We start from the raw sequence: 15,954 nt of genomic DNA, 5'->3' as shown, positions 1-15,954 counted from the left end.
CCCTAATATACTGTGCTTAGTAGCTACTCCCAGAGCTCCATGATTCCCTGACCATCATGTAGTGTGGCTAGAAATTTTCATGACAATTTATAGCACAGTGTGTTTCCGTGACTTATCTAACATCTTGGTCTTTTTGCACAGAAATGAAGCAGATGAATCTCACCACTGGAAAACAGCGCTTAATAAAAAGAGCCCCTTTTTCTATCAGTGCTTTCAGGTATTGTGGAGAGAATGGGGTGGAAAGCAAGAGTGGGCTTTTTCTCTCTCTTGTCTTCCTTAATACTTAACAGAGGAACAAATAAACTGAAAATGTTTCGGTAGGTTATTTTTAATAATCTTAATATCGATCTTTTCTCTACTGAATTTCACATTCATTGATGCAAGAGCAGTGTTGTTATTTTCTGCTGGCATTTCCTTTCCTGTTGTCCTTTTCATTTCCCCTTATATATTTGTATTTTTCAATTCTTTAGAGCACTTTGCATGGTAGTTACAAAATGCTTTATGCTGCTCTCTGCTATAAATCCTTAACATAACCTACTGAGGTAAGTTTTAATTAGCTTGGAAAGACTCTCCCAGGACCATCCAGTTATTTGGGCCATAAATCCTAGGTAATTACCCACTTTGTCTTCACCTGCACTGAACCCCATTGGGCAACTCCTAGAAGCAATTTCAAATCTGTCGTGACTAAAGGGGACCTGGGAAGATGGGAGTGCATGGGACAAGGGCACAGCCTCCTGCCCCCTGGATCTGGGTGGTCAGTTTTCCTTTTTCTGTCTCCTGCCGTCTATAGCCTGAAAAGAGAGTATAAATGCCAGAAGAGAATAAATATTTGTTATTCATATGAATGGAGTTGAAGGGCATGTCTCCTGTTTTCTGGAACGATTCCTCAATCAAGTATTGAAATTCCCGTTGTTCAAAGAATTTAAAATGAAACAGAAACAATGCTAGCATGTGAATTGTAGGAGATGCCCATTTGTTCCTTTCAAGGAGATATTTTGAAAGGATTAAAGTTAGAAATTTTTAAAGTTTCCGTCACTTAGCTTCTTGAGACTTTTGGCTTACATTTTAGGGTCATGATTTAAAAGTTACTCAAGTACTTATATAATGAATGCTCTAGTACTTCTGTGGAAGGGAGAGAATCTTACTTCCTTACCAGCTACATCACATCCTCATTCTTAAGTGTAAGCATTTTAATAAAGGAATTACTTATCTTCAAAGGGTATGGAATCTGGGAGAAAAATGAGACATAATAATGGAAAATTGTTACTGTAACTGTGTGTTATTATATCTGGTACCCTTTGGTGGGGAGAAGCACTTAATGGGGTCAAGCACTTTGTTCTCTCACAGACTATACAAGCCATAGAACAAAGATAGGAGAGGGAGAGAATTAGCGACAACAGAGGACAAAAAGCAAGATAATAAAAGAGGAAGAACAGTTAGGTAGGATACAGCAGAGTGATGAAGATGAAGAGGTATTGATATACAAATGTTTATTTATTACAGGAATACATTGGGCATTTTTTGACATGCAAAGTGAGTAGCACATTTCCTATTGACAAGGAATTTATAATTAAGGCTACAAACATTAAACAAACAAACAAAAATATCTTCCATAGCTAAAGGATACATCAGGCAAAGTAAAAATACAAAGAAAACAAAGAAAACCTGGGAAATGTATCGTTACTCGGTATCACAGTCAAAGGGTTCACCTGTATAGTATTTGAAGTACTTTTTGGAATCTCTGAGTAGAAGACCAGCAACCCCTTAGAAGGATGAGAACAGAAGAATTCTTTGAAGAATTTGAACAGTTCATGCAACCTCACTCGTACTAAGAGAAATACAAATTATACCAGATTATTTCTTACCATCAGATTGACAAAAATTCTCATGTTTGACAGCACACTCCTTTGGAGAGGTTGTTGGCAAATAGGCATTCTCTCCATTTCTGGGGGAAATGCCAATGAGTATAGCCTTCGAGGGGGGCACCTTGGCAGTTTCTGTCAAAATCAGGAACAAATATATTCTTTGACTCAGAAATGCCTTTTCAAAGATGTAATCCTAAAAATTGACACGTGGCCATGTACAGTGACAAAGGGACAGACTTGTTCTTTGCAGCATCCTTAACAGTAGCAAAGAGTTGAAAAAGGCTAAATGTCATCAGTAGGGGACTTGTCATCAGTAGGGGTGGTATCCTTGCATATCAGTAGGTAAGAGAGCATCCATGCAACGGTGTCTGCCGTGTGCCAGGCTCTGTGCTAGGATGCTCACTTACCTACTGATATGCAAGGATCTCTAAGAACATAGTCAGTGAAAAAAAAGAGCAGCTGCAAAAGACACCTGATTATGCTACCGTGCGTGTGTGCCGAAAAAAAAAGGCTTGTGTTAACCTAGAGAAGTTCTGGAAGAATACCCAAGAGACTAAAAGCAGTGATTACTTGGAATGGAGGCCAGAGGTGAGAAGTGAGAAGAGCAAGAGGTGAGAAGACCAAGGACTGGAGTGGGAGGGAAACCATCCACCGTTCACTTTTTTATACCTATTCATCTTTAAATCATACGATTGTGTGATCTTCCCAAAGTTAAAATGAGTTAAAGCATACGCTAAAGATAGGCTTGAAACTTATGAACGTCTTCCATAGCCTGCAGTCACCAGAAAGGATTCATATCAATATTATCAGTCACAGCCTTTTGCCATCCAGCTCGCCAAGATCATTGTCTTTTTCTGTGTTCACGTCCAGTGGCTTACACATGGTGGATAACTTTGCTGGCTTCTGCGCTGAGTGAGTTCATGAGGACCGTGCCGGGGCATAGTGGCCAATAAAGAGAGAAAGGTTTAGGTTTGCGTTCGATCTTGAAGGATGTTGAGCATGCGGCCGAGGGTTTTGGATGGTATTTAATAGGCAGTATACATCTGTTAAAGAGGTTTGTTTTTTTAATCAAGAATTTTTGATTTTCTTCTTGGAAATTCCTTTTCTTCACCTAAAATCTTCCTACATTTAAAAGAAATTCTGAAAAAATAAGAAAAACAAGACCGAATTAAACGACTCTTTTTGAAATTTTAATGTTATGTAGGATTAGACGTTTCCCATCAGATTTCTTAATTCAGCCCCTAAAAAGCTGCACACAAGCGGATATTCAGTAAATATTTTAAAATAAAGAAACCAAGGACTACACTTAATTGCATTTGTCACAATAGCGCAGCATGGAAATTCAGCTTGGGAGAAAACGTCTAAGTCATTGACAGTGATTCTAATCAGCTTCTAATATTTTGTTTTGTCTTTTCTGTTTAAAGTTATATCTGTGAAAATGAGGCCATCCCCATGCCACTCCACTGGGAGAATGTGAATACCGACCTGCCCTACCAGGTGAGAGCAGCGCTGACCAGCTGCAGGTGGGAGAGATTGGAAAGGACCCCAGTAAAACTGTGCAAACTTCTCTTTCCAGCTCATTCCTTTGCACAGTCAAACACACGAATACAATGAAGTTGCTAGTCTCTTTGGGAAAACAGTGGATCGCAACAGAATTAAAAGAATTCAGAGAATTCAGAACCTAGACTTGTGGGAGTTCTTTTGCAGGTGAGACAGTTTCTACTCTGAACCCCCTCCTTGGCCTCTGAGACTTTTACAGTCTCAGAGACAGTGAAGCACAAATGTTTAATCATATTCATTGTCAGTGGCACCACCACGTGAGCTGTGTGGACGCACTGTGCGTGTTTTGACCTGGTTTTTCAGCTCTCTTCCTCATCCTCAGGGAGAGCTGCTCTGTAAGCCAGCACCAGCATCCCGTGCAACACTGTCTGACAGCCTCTTCTGCACTGCTTTCAGAGTTTCGAGCTGGGCATCGTGGCTGAATCAGCATTACCAGGGGGTCTGGGGAGCTGTTTAGTTGTGTCACTATGACTTTGTTGGCTCAGACTTCCCAGCCTGTAAGTCATTTGCTTGTTTTTAGTTTTGAAGGACATTGTAAAACGTACCTTCAGATTCCCTGCTTAGCCCAGAGTTTATGTTCTAGATTTGAAATCTCCATTCGTTAACTCAATTTGGGCTGGAAATGACCCATTGGATTGCTTGGGGTGCACTTAACCTAAAAGTAAAGCCCATTACAAGAAACTTAACAGGTATTTTCCACATGAACACATTGTGCTCTAGTTTTTTGAATAACATGGTAATATAATATAATGTAATAACAGTAATAAGCATTACTTAAAATAAGTGATTTTCTGAAATACTTTTATTAAATCTGTGTTCAAGGCTTGACTTCTAATATTTTTTAATACAAGCATTTAACCTTTAGTCAGGAAAATTTCAAATAATAGAGTCTAATGTCATGAACCCTGTGTATCTATCATCCTGATTTAACATTTATCTCGATTTACCGTCATAATCTATCTCCTCTTTTGCTGTGTTATTGTTGTTGCTGAAGTATTTTAAAGCAAACCCCAGGCCTTAACTCATTTCATTCTCATATACTTGAAAATCAGGCTGACTTTTGTTTGCTGATAATATGCGGAATTCTTTGATGCTTCTGGTAGGTCAGTTCCCACAGCCTGAGTAAACTCCAGGTTTTATTCTCATAATAGTTTATATTATAAAATAAGGGTTTTCGGCTTGTATTCTTTGTAATTTTGAGTCTTTGGGCCCAGCCCACTTTTATGTCTGACAGTACTGTGTTTAACTGAGTTTAGGTTTTTTTGTTTGTTTGTTTTAATTTATTTTGGGCTGTGTTGGGTCTTCGTTTCTGTGCGAGGGCTTTCTCTAGTTGTGGCGAGCGGGGGCCACTCTTCATCGCGGTGCACGGGCCTCTCACTGTCGCGGCCTTCTCTTGTTGCGGAGCACAGGCTCCAGACGCGCAGGCTCAGTAGCTGTGGTGCACGGGCTTAGTTGCTACGTGGCATGTGGGATCTTCCCAAACCAGGGCTCGAACCCCTGTCCCCTGCATTGGCAGGCAGATTCTCAACCACTGCGCCACCGGGGAAGCCCTGAGTTTAGGGTTTATTCAGGGGATAATGGAGAATGGAAACCTCCGTCTTCTTTGATCTTATTCTCTCAGTGAATAAAGTAAGTTTTCCTAAAATGTTCTGATGAAGACTTAATTCCTTCTTCTTAATCGGGCCTCTGAGGTGGAATTCCTGTCAGTCTTCCTCGTAATTTGAGACCTCAATTTATTCCTAGCGGTAGAAATGTTCCAGCGAATCCCCAACACATCATATACTAAGAATCTCAGTGGAGATGTTTTTACTCTGTAGATGCCATTCATGATGTTATGTGAGGTCGGCCTATAGAAATCTGTGATGGGAAATGAACCTGCCACCTGCCATGACAGCAGAAAATACTGAGTCGCATTTTAAGGACAGCCTGTCATTCTGATCTCTGCCTGAAGGACGAAAATAAACTCATCCACCCCATTGTCACGTAACCTGTGACTCACTATACAGGCGGGAAGCCCACGTGAGTCCAGCAGAGAGATGTCAGTTTGCATGTTGTCCAGGCCTTCCTTCCTTCCTCCCTTCTTCCAGAAACACGTTCCAGAACCAGTTTTGTGCCAGGCACCGTTCTAGGCACTCGGGATGTAAGAGTGCACAGGACCAGAGCTTGGACAGAAGTAGGTTGTGTGTGGGGTGTCACGGAGCACTTCCTAAGCCAGTGTCATCTAGGCTGGATGCGGGAGGAGAGGGGAGGGCACCCCAGGCATCGGGAGCAGCATGGGCCAGAGATCGATGACAAGAGGGAATGTAGAACATTGAGAGGATTTCAAATAGGACAGAAGATAGGATGGATGGCGAGAGAAGATGCTAGAAAAGGACTCAGGAGGTAGAGCGTGCAGGGGTTTGTGGGAGACCCACTGGGTGGTCGTGTGATTTTCTCCATCAGCCTTATGAGTTGGACTGACCTGGCGTCTGGGTCAGAGGGTTGGCACAGGCCAGGCCACGCGGGGCCTTGTGAACAAACTAAGGGGTTTGGGTTTTTCCCTGGGATGGTGGAAAGCCACTGCAGGACTTTAAGCAAGACAGTGATGGAGCTGATGTGCATTTTAGAAAAATGATTTATCAGCTACACTGTGGAGAAGGCGTTTAAAGCACTGGTTCTCAGGGGTGATTTTGCCCACCAGGGGCGTTTGGCAATGCCTGGAGCTGTTTTTGATTGTCGTGGGGTGGGGTGGGGGGCTACCACTGCATCTGCGGCGTGGAGGGCAGGGATGCTAAACACCCTGCGATGCACAAGACAGGCCACGCAACACAGAGCTCCCCAGCCCCTAACAGTCAGCAGCGCTGAGGCTGAGAAACTGGTTTAGAAGGGTCACAGAAGGGTGACCAGCCAACTTAGGAAGTTGTTTCAGTCGTTACAAATGTGACACACTGGATGGCCTGAGCCAAGGTGCTCTCGGTACCACTGCAGTGAAGAGGACTGTTCTGAGATATTAAAGATGTAGAATGATACTGCCTGGTACTCGATTTAATGTGCGTGATGGGGACACGCACATTAGGGGAGGTGGGGGAGATGGGAAAGATAACTCCAGGGATTCAGACTTATTTGTTCTCATTGACTGAGGGAAATGGGTAGGAACGGGTTTTGGTCTGGGGAGGGCGGGGCGGGGTTAGCAGTTGATACATGGGTTGGGAGCTCAAGAGAGCAGTGTAGACAGAGATAAAGGTTTTGGAGTTACTGGAAAGTGTGGGGTCATAGAAGCCAAAGGAATTGATAAGATGACCAGGTATTTTATGTCGATTAGGAAACGAAGGGGGTAAGGACCAAACTCTGAAAGGGATGAACAGAGGAAGAGAAAGCTCAGTGAGGAGACTGAGAAGTAACCACATAAAGTGGAAGAAAACCCATAGAATGTGGAGTCACAGGAGCCAAAGGAAGAACATGGTTGACACAAGTATGTGTCATCCTCAGGGTCACATACGGCAGAGATGCCAAGAAAGATGAATGTTGAAAACGTCCTTTGGATTTTGCAATAAAATGTCCTTGGTACCCTAGGCGAGAGCAACGTTGGTAGATGCTATACTGTGTGTACAGCAAACGCTGACAACTCTTTCAAGGCGCTCGACAGTGAAGAGTGAGAGATGTGAGAAGATGGTGATGTGGGCGTGGGAAGGGTGCTTGGTTTTGTTTTTCGAATTTAAAGATGGGAGAGACCTGAGGATATTTACGTTATTATAGGAAAGAACCTATGCAGAGGCAGAGTTTAAAAGACAGCAGAGGGCTTCCCTGGTGGTGCAGTGGTTGAGAGTCTGTCTGCCGATGTGGGGGGGCGCGGGTTCGTGCCCCGGTCCGGGAGGATCCCGCATGCCGCGGAGCGGCTGGGCCCGTGAGCCACGGCCGCTGAGCCTGCGCGTCCGGAGACTGTGCTCCGCAACGGGAGAAGCCGCAGCAGTGAGAGGCCCAGACAGCAGAGAGAGGGAGGGGTAATGGGGTGGGATTCAGAGAACGCGGGTCAGAAGGAGAGAGACAGGGTGGTCCAGTTAGATTTACAGATGAAGATGGGGAGGGGATCAGAGATGAGGTAGGTCAGGGAGTTCTTCCTGATACTTTGTTTCCTTGGGGAAGGAAGCAGTGAGGTCTCCTGCAGAGAATGAGGTGCTAGGGAGGGGGATGTGAGGGAGAGAGAGGAAAAGCGGAGAGAGGAAACAGCCACTGTGGAACACGGAGGGGAGAAAGAGCTAACCTGGGAACCATGGGGTCTCCATCAGTGTCGAGGGCTGAGCTGACGTGGGGACGTGCGGATATGGGGTGGGAACCATGGCGATGTTGTTTGATTGATTCCAGCACTCCCAATTCTAGAGCAGTGAGGGGAGACGGTTGGATTGGTCCAGGGTTGGGAAGGATAAGGCAGCAGGAAATAAGAGCAGGGAAGGCTGCTGCTTTGTTAAGAATGCTGATTTAGGTGCGAGGTTCTCCATCCTGGCTGCCTGTCAAAATCACCTGGGGAAGCTCTTTAACCTGTATGGGTTATCTGTCACCCATCCCAGAGCCACTGAATCAGAGCCTCTGCGTTCTGACAGTTTTATCTTTAAAAAGGTCTACAAGTGATTCTGGTGTTCAGCCAGGAGGGAGAACCGCTGGTCTAAACTGGACGAACCTATTTCAGTCCAGAGCGCGAAGCTCTTCCTGCTGCATTTGGAATGTGGGGCACACCCAGCCTGGCCCGGTTGGCACCCTAGTCCCTGGGGGGGAGGGTACTTTTAAGACATCTTTGAGAAGTGGGTGCAACAGCATTTTCAGTAAGTTCAGAGATGAGTGTGGGGCAAAGGTGGGCAGGGTGGTGGAGAACCTAGTTTGGTTTCAATCTGTGACTTTCCCTGAAGGTTTAACTGGAGCCCAAGAGGCCCTGGAACCCAATGTTAGCCTTTCTAGATCAAGGTCGTAGTGTGAGTCCCCGCATGTCCTGGTTGCCTTGGCGATGGGCACTAAAGTAAACTGTGCACACCATGGGGGGTGCAGAGCTGTGATCACCCCATCCCATAGACGGTGCACCTATCCAGTGACTGAGCAGAGTTTCAGTGCCCACACTTCCGGCTCTTTCACTAACCACCACTTCATTTATCTTATCTAAGAGAGACTCGAGTGAATTTTCAAACCAAAGTTCATTCTGATCTGCACCTGGAAAGTAGTGATGAGTGAATATCCTGATTACGGCGTGGATTCTAGTCACTACAGACCGTGAAGCTTAATATTTGAAGGACATATGTTAAAGAAATGTTTACTTAGAAAAAACCCGAATGAATTCACTGATGCTCCACTAACTAAGAGGACTGCCATAGTGGTAGGTGGATAAGCCCCTTAGACAGTGTAACTTGATTTCTACGAGTGGTTGAGAAAGGTCCTTACGATGGAGGCGAGATGGAGAGATGGGTGCCGGGTGACCATACAAAGGGAAAAAGTAATATCTGGTTAAAAGTCGTATCAAAGAGTAACTTGAATGGCATGCATGCTTTCTTCTTGAGCCCTTCCACATCTCTGTCAGGAATTTGGATGAAAATGTAGGAGGCTTGCTTATCACACTTGTGGAAGGTTCAAAACTAGAAGGGGAAGCTTACTTGTAGGGTGAATTAATCAGGAGTCAGAAAGACCTTGGAAGATTGAAACAGTGAGTCTAAACAAATGTGATTATCTTCTCTTAAAAAGATTTTTTTCTCAGTTAGAAAAGCAACAAATGTGCATTGTAAAAAAGACAAGGCAGACAGTACATAAAGGTCTAAAAAGAAAGTTGGCATAATTTGTTCTTTGTGAAAACATGCTGGCTTTTTCTGAAATAAATGTTTGTTTAATGCACATCCTCCTAACGTCATGCTTAATGGTCTGAAAAGACTGTCTCCAGTAGACGAAAGCGTATGCATTTGAATTTTGATACATGCTGCCAGAGGGCTCTGAGAAGGACCGTACACATTTCCATTCTCTCATCATTTAAGGGCAAGCGTCCTTCCCCCCAACCCCAAACAGTCCCTAAGCTGCCTGCTCTTTATAAATTCTATACTTTTAAAATTACTATATCAAGATAAAGCTTAATTGAAATAAACCTATTGCATGAGATTTAGAAATCAGTTGCACAAATCTAGCGAGCGGAGAGAAGCCTGCTTTGAGAAAGCCCCAGCAGTTTTAACTGACCGCAAGCTTCCATCAGTAGCGTGATGCCTGGTGCAGAGCGAGCTCAGCTGGGCGCCGTCCCACGACATCTAGGCCCTGTTTCTGTTTCTTCCCAGCATTTTCGGACTAGAAGGTGTCCAGCAGATTCCTGCCCACTAAAGGCTGTCCAGGGTGGAGAAAGGCCTAGAAGCTGTGCCATGGGAGGAATAGTTGAGACAGTGGCGTCTGTTCACCTGGGGAAGGAAACCTATCAGTGTCCAGAGTTATTCCTGGATACTTGGAGTTGTTTTGTGTTAAGTGTTTGGTTGTTCTGTGTTCGGAAGGGAATAACTAAGACGACAGTAGAAGGACCAGGGAGGCAGGTCCTGGTTCACCGTCGGGGTGGCTTTCTCACTACTACAGCTGATGGCCAGTAGATTGGCCGCTGTGCAGGGCGGGGAGCACCGGGGGCAGGGCAGCTCTCATTGCAGAGCTAACGGGGGAGGGTTCTTTTTCATCTTTAAGACATCTTTTGAATGAAATATGTTTAAATGAAAATGCAGCCAGCAGTTTACAGACACCCATGTACCCACCAATCAGATTTGACATTTTAATATTTGTGACATTTTCTTCATCTTTGTGTCTGGGTTTTTGTTTTTTTTTTTTTTAAGATACACAGCATTAGAGATCAAGGTGGAGTGTTTCCCCCATCCCCATCCTCTCCTCCTTCTTTCCCCCTCAAGTTGCTGTGATACCTTCTTATCCATGTTTTTATATTTGTTACTACCTATGTTTGTATACCTCTACAATATGCATTATTATTTTGAGATAGAGGTCTCTTTTTACATCATTCTTTTTACATTAAACATTATTTTTCAAGAGGTATCTATGTTAATACATATAGATCTAGTTCATTATTTTAACTTTCATGTATAAATATATAATTATTCATTTTGCTGTGAAAGAATTTTAGGCTGTTTTCAGTTTGTTTGTTTTTTTACTATTACAATAAGTCCTACATTGAATAGCATTTTATGTGTTGGAAGAGGATTGTCCATTGGCAAGAGGTTTGAACTGGATGGCTTCATGTCCCTTCCAGCCCTAAGATGCAAAGTTCCGTTCAGTTTAACCAACATGTCCTACTGTGGGGATAAAAAGATTAAGGCATGGTCCGTGCTCAAGGAATTCACTGTTTAAAGACTCTGTGAACTATGTATTATTTACTGTTTGTAGTGTCATTTTTAGGCGTCTGTAAAGCTTGGCTGGTTTAGGCGATCAGTCACTTTACTATGATGGGGCATTGTCTGGGATATCTATAGTTTTTGGTATAATTTTCAACATTCAGTGTCAATATTAACTAATAATTTTTGATGAGATGATTTATGTGTCCAAGATCATTTGAGATTATTTTTTTTTTCCAGAGCTATTTGTCCACTTATGTTGTATGTTAAAGAACTGTGTTCTGTTTTACCCTTTCTATTGAGGTTTGCTCCTTGAAAAATTAATAATGCCACTTATGGTAGATATCTGTGTGTTTTGTGTCTGTGTATTGTGTTTTTAGGAAAAAGGCTCAGCTCAAGAAAAAAAGAGGTGTGCCTCAGATTAATGAACAGATGCTGTTTCATGGCACCAGCAGTGAATTTGTGGAAGCAATTTGCATTCATAACTTTGATTGGAGAATCAATGGTATACACGGTGCTCTCTTTGGAAAAGGTAACTATCAGAATCCAGTTGGAGCGCTAGAAGAGAATCTCCTCTCCTGAGAGAGGATTGACTGTTTGTATCTCAGGGGCTTGAGAGTCACTAAGTTAAAAGTTACTGTACTGGGTTCCTGGCACACCCTCAGAGTTTCTGAGACACCGAAAAGCCACTTCCTGCGTGTGCAAGATGGAAGGAAGACTTTTTACACCTCTACCAGATTAGATAACCCTCCAAGTCCCAGTCATTCAGATGGGGCATCATGTCCAGATTAGCTGATTTTTGCATTATGACGTTTACTTTCCATGCATAAGTCCTTTCCATGGATAAACCCATACACTGAACTGTTTTATGTCAAGTACATAGAGCACTATAAAATAAATCAATTAATGTGTACATTGTACGTAGGTCTATTTTTTTTTGTTTTGTTTTTAAAAAAATGATAGGTAGGAATATTAATGAGCATGGGGGAAATCCTCACCTTTTTTCTAATGTTGTGAAAGTCTAAGTTCTCCAGTTTGTGCTCACTACTCAAGCAAATTAAGGAGAGAGAGGAGGGGAAAAGGTAAGGGGTGGACATTTCTTTGCTTGGTCCTTATTTTGTACCTTCCCTCCAGCAAGAGAACTGGCTACCACTCAGGATCAGGAGGTGCTACATTTTTTTTTTTTTTTTTTTTTTTTTTGCGGTACGCGGGCCTCTCACTGCTGCGGCCTCTCCCGTTGCGGAGCACAGGCTCCGGACGCTCAGGCTCAGCGGCCGTGGCTCACGGGCCCAGCCGCTCCGCGGCATGTGGGATCCTCCCAGACCAGGGCACGAACCCGTGCGGCAGGCGGACTCTCAACCGCTGCACCACCAGGGAAGCCCATGAGGTGCTACATTTTTAAGAGTAAATTAATTTTTAAAATAGCGACTTTAAAGGCCATCCCATTTATTTAACTGTAAGAGGATCAGAAAGGTGTTACATTAAGTCCCGTCGGATTTGGGTAATAGGAGACTTTGCAGTTCATTTCCGCAATGTTTTAGGGTAAGTATTCCCTTCACGATGTCAGCCTCCTAGGCCTACCACTTTGGAAGAGTCGGATTCTTCGTGGAGGTTTCCTCTTTAGGCAGCGGACAAGTGAGCTTGTCCTTTTGGAACGTTCAGGTGTGAATAGGATCACACTCTCCAGAAACCTTTTCCTGGATATGGGGTTCTCTCAGCTCCAGAAATATTATTGAACAGTTACCCGGTAGCACAGAAATGTGGTTTCTTGGGGTTTGAAATCACCTCTGCAGACCCATGGTTTCACTGTGCTCCCCAGTGGATGCTTAGATGGGTGGGTGGTGGATGGGGAAAGGGTGGAAGGAAACAGAAGTGGGAGGGAGGTTCGAGCAGTGACAAGGCAGGTCCTGTCACTTGTAATCACAGAAACCATTTGTATCCATCTTACGTACTGGATTTCTTTATAAGGCTCTTTTTGAAAGCACAAGTCTGGTTGCTACGTTTTGGTGGGGACGGGGATGGTGGTGGTGGTGGTGGGGACTCTGGTCTGTACTAACAGATCTATCCCAGTGGCAGCCTGCATCACAGCTGTCCATAACAGACGGATTTCTGTTCTTTTCTTTAAAACCTACCGGCGAGGAAATTCCATGTCTATTCCTGTTACACAGTTCTGTGTGTCTCTCCCCCTCACAATCGCAGTGTTTTTTTGCTTGTGTTTCCTACGCTCCTTGGAGTAATCTTGGCTCTTCGGGCTCCTTTTGTTTAAGGAACCTATTTTGCTCGAGATGCTGCTTATGCCAGCCGCTTCTGCAAGGATGACGTAAAGCACGGAAACACATTCCAGATTCACGGCGTAACCCTGCAACAGCAGCATCTGTTTAGAACGCACAAATCTATGTTTCTTGCCCGAGTGCTGATTGGAGATTACATAAACGGAGACTCCAAATACGTGCGCCCTCCTTCCAAAGACGGGAGCTACGTGAATTTGTATGACAGCTGTGTGGATGACACCTGGAATCCCAGGGTCTTCGTGGTGTTCGACGCCAACCAGATCTACCCCGAGTACTTGATAGACTTCCATTGATTTCATTTCCAAGCTGCCATGGCCGAAGAAGTTTTATTTTTCGCAGGGAGATCTGCTTGCCGGTCACCTAGCTGCTCAATGTTAATTGTCTGATCGTTTTGAAACAGATATGAAAGAAAGGGGCCGCCCTATAAAAAGACATGCTGACTTTAGGGTTGGTTTGTTGTTTGTTTTTGTCCATTACTCATCTTTGTTACAGATCGATACCATTGCTGTTTTAACACCTGGGGTGAAAGGCAGCGCTCAGAACGCAATCAGCTGAGTCCCTCCATCTTTAACGTTTACATCCGTGTCTTCAGGGTAAATGTTTTCAGCTCAAATAGACTGATTCATATATATGTTCAAAAAATAAAAATATAGGCATAAAGGTGTCCCTTCAGAGGAACTGAGCCTTTGTAAACGAATTCTGAGATGATGGTGCACCGATCTACGTGTTGCCGTGTTAGTCTTCCGAAGGGGGGTGGAATTCAAAACCTTGAAGCAGCCTGAGTACCTTGAGGAAAATAGAAACAAGAGAATCGTTGGCAGTGCTGCCAGACAAGCCAGAAGGGGAGGGTCAGGACAGGGCGCCCTGCTCCCGGTGCCTTCGGGCGGCAGGCTGCGCACCCGGCCTCGCCCTTCTCCTCCTCTTCTGCTGAAATGACTGTGATCAGCCCGCGCGTCGTCCCCCAGCGCTCCTGAATTCTTGCACCAAGACTTACTGCACAAGGCTTTTATTGCATCTTCAGAATGAAACTTTTATTTATTATTTAAAACACATACTTTCCCTTTGTTTTGGGGTCCCTACAATGATTACTTCTAAGAGATTTTTTTACCTGCTGCCCCCACACACACAGCTATTCAGCAATGATTTATAAAATTCACACTTCTAAATTGTGCCTCCCCAGAAAGCCTGGGATGCTTGGAACAAGTCTGGGTTATTCTTTTGAGCAGCAGTTGACAATCTGCTAACTCTCTTGAAAAGTTAGGTATAATGCATAATCACGCCCAGTGGAAGTTTGTTTACCTGCTGCATCTGTTTGGCTATTCTGTTTTAAGGAGGGCTAAGTGATGTTGGAACAGCTTCCTGCCCCTCAAGCTATTCTAGCAGAGGCTGGACGGCAACGAGGCAGAGATGTTACACAGGAGTTTGGGTGTCAGGTGGGGGAATTGGCCATATGACTGTTAAGTGTTTTTCCAACCTTGATTTTCTATGATTCTACCTGAAAAAAAAAAGAACACTGGTATCTTTTCTGAGAAACCTTTTTCTAACTCAGTTTAATACTAAATTCCCTCTCCATCATCTTCACTCAGTTTGGGCTGAAAGGTAGTGAACGTAATTTAACTTCTCAAGAAAAATCCAGTAAATGTCTATGCCTGGGACGCCCGTTCCCTCGCTTGAACTGGGAAGGCATCTAGAAATAATACAAATAAGGAGTAGGGAGCATGATGAGGTGTGTAATTCTTCAGCTGCCACATACCCCCAGATCCTCATCGTAGCCCAGAGCACACGGGATTGTGCAGCCGTGCATGGGGAGTACCTAGTACTCAGGAAGTTGCATGTCCAATACTTTGCAGTCAAGTGACAACAAACGTTTCCCAATTCTGATGTGCAGACTAACAGCCGGTTTCGATGAAGCGCTGTTAGTGTTTGGAAAGGACACATCTTAGAAACACGCCGAGGTCATCAGGGAAATAAAGGCGGGAAAGTCACCAGGCTGCCTTGTGGGAGGTGGCACACCGCTGCTCCGGACTCGCTCCCAAAAGAGGACCTTAGAGACATCAGGGAGTCAGATTCTGAAAAGCTCTTTCTTCTGCTTGCTTGTTATTTGCATACAAAATGATGTCAAAATGGTCCGCACTTCAACACGGCTACCTTTTTTTCTTTTTCCAACTTAACATGATTGCCTCTTGTATCACTTGAATGGGGTAACTGTTGTAGCTTTGGGGGTTGTTACTCCTTTGGACACGTGCCGATCTGATCTACAGGAGACTAAGAGCCCAAGGTTGAAACTTGCAAGGCAACCGGTGTGAACTCTGCACTTCGCTAGCTGGCTCATCTCTAGTAGGCAGAGTGCCCTGCAATAGACACTGTAAGTAACAACTGTGCTGTTATTCATGTCTGAGACCCTACTCCAACTCCCCTTTTATAAGAAAGGGCTGATCGTGATGACCTTTTTAAACGTGGTAGTGTTGAGTTCATCAACGTTAGTGTTCCCTTTGTTCCCATCAGTAGATGGAGTTGAGAATCGTATCGTCAGTGTAATCACACCGGACGCCGCCGTTTGCCACCTTTCTCTCGTCCTCACGTAGTGTTGGGGGTGGGAGCGGGGAGAGAAACATTCCAGAGTCATGAGTAAATGATTTTTAAAATTCTGCATTAAATACACTCCAGCTGATAGTAACTCTTCTTTTCCACTTTGGTAAAATCAGCCTCAGGGTGAAAAAAAACCGTGTTTATAAGAAACAGTCTCCTAAATCTTGGCCGTAACGAACAGGAAGGTTTTGTATTAATGCCAAATACAAAATACAATAGACTGCTCCAGTGAGGGTGGTCAAGACTTGGGAGCCATGTTGGATGTATGAATGTATTGTTTCTACGTGGAGTGATTAAAGCTTTCCGTAGCAGGTCCTGGAGGTCTGTGTG

At 44.1% G+C, this 15,954-nt stretch overlaps 2 protein-coding genes across 8 annotated transcripts in view; both read left to right on the top strand.

Moving 5' to 3' along the window:
• Positions 1–15,939, top strand: part of PARP11 (poly(ADP-ribose) polymerase family member 11) — a 36,772-nt gene extending 20,833 nt beyond the window's left edge. For both annotated transcript variants that reach the window (XM_022577335.3, XM_089920154.1), the window contains exons 4-8: positions 142–217; positions 3,290–3,362; positions 3,442–3,572; positions 11,125–11,276; positions 13,012–15,939. In XM_022577335.3, coding sequence (XP_022433043.1) covers positions 142–217; positions 3,290–3,362; positions 3,442–3,572; positions 11,125–11,276; positions 13,012–13,328 — 749 coding nt within the window. In that variant the 3' untranslated portion in view covers positions 13,329–15,939. The remainder of the gene's footprint in view (positions 1–141; positions 218–3,289; positions 3,363–3,441; positions 3,573–11,124; positions 11,277–13,011) is intronic.
• The window catches only part of CRACR2A (calcium release activated channel regulator 2A), a 163,549-nt gene continuing 162,884 nt past the window's right edge, over positions 15,290–15,954 (top strand). For all 6 annotated transcript variants that reach the window (XR_016394848.1, XR_002645097.2, XM_022577328.2 and 3 more), the window contains exon 1: positions 15,290–15,400. The gene's annotated coding sequence lies outside the window, so the exon portion shown is untranslated. The remainder of the gene's footprint in view (positions 15,401–15,954) is intronic.

This window comes from Delphinapterus leucas, chromosome 11, assembly GCF_059928025.1.
Source record: "Delphinapterus leucas isolate spDelLeu-1000000601 "Yukka" chromosome 11, BTC_Dleu_Yukka2, whole genome shotgun sequence".
In the NCBI taxonomy this organism is placed as follows: Eukaryota; Metazoa; Chordata; class Mammalia; order Artiodactyla; family Monodontidae; genus Delphinapterus; species Delphinapterus leucas.
This window is presented reverse-complemented; position numbering and strand designations above follow the sequence as displayed.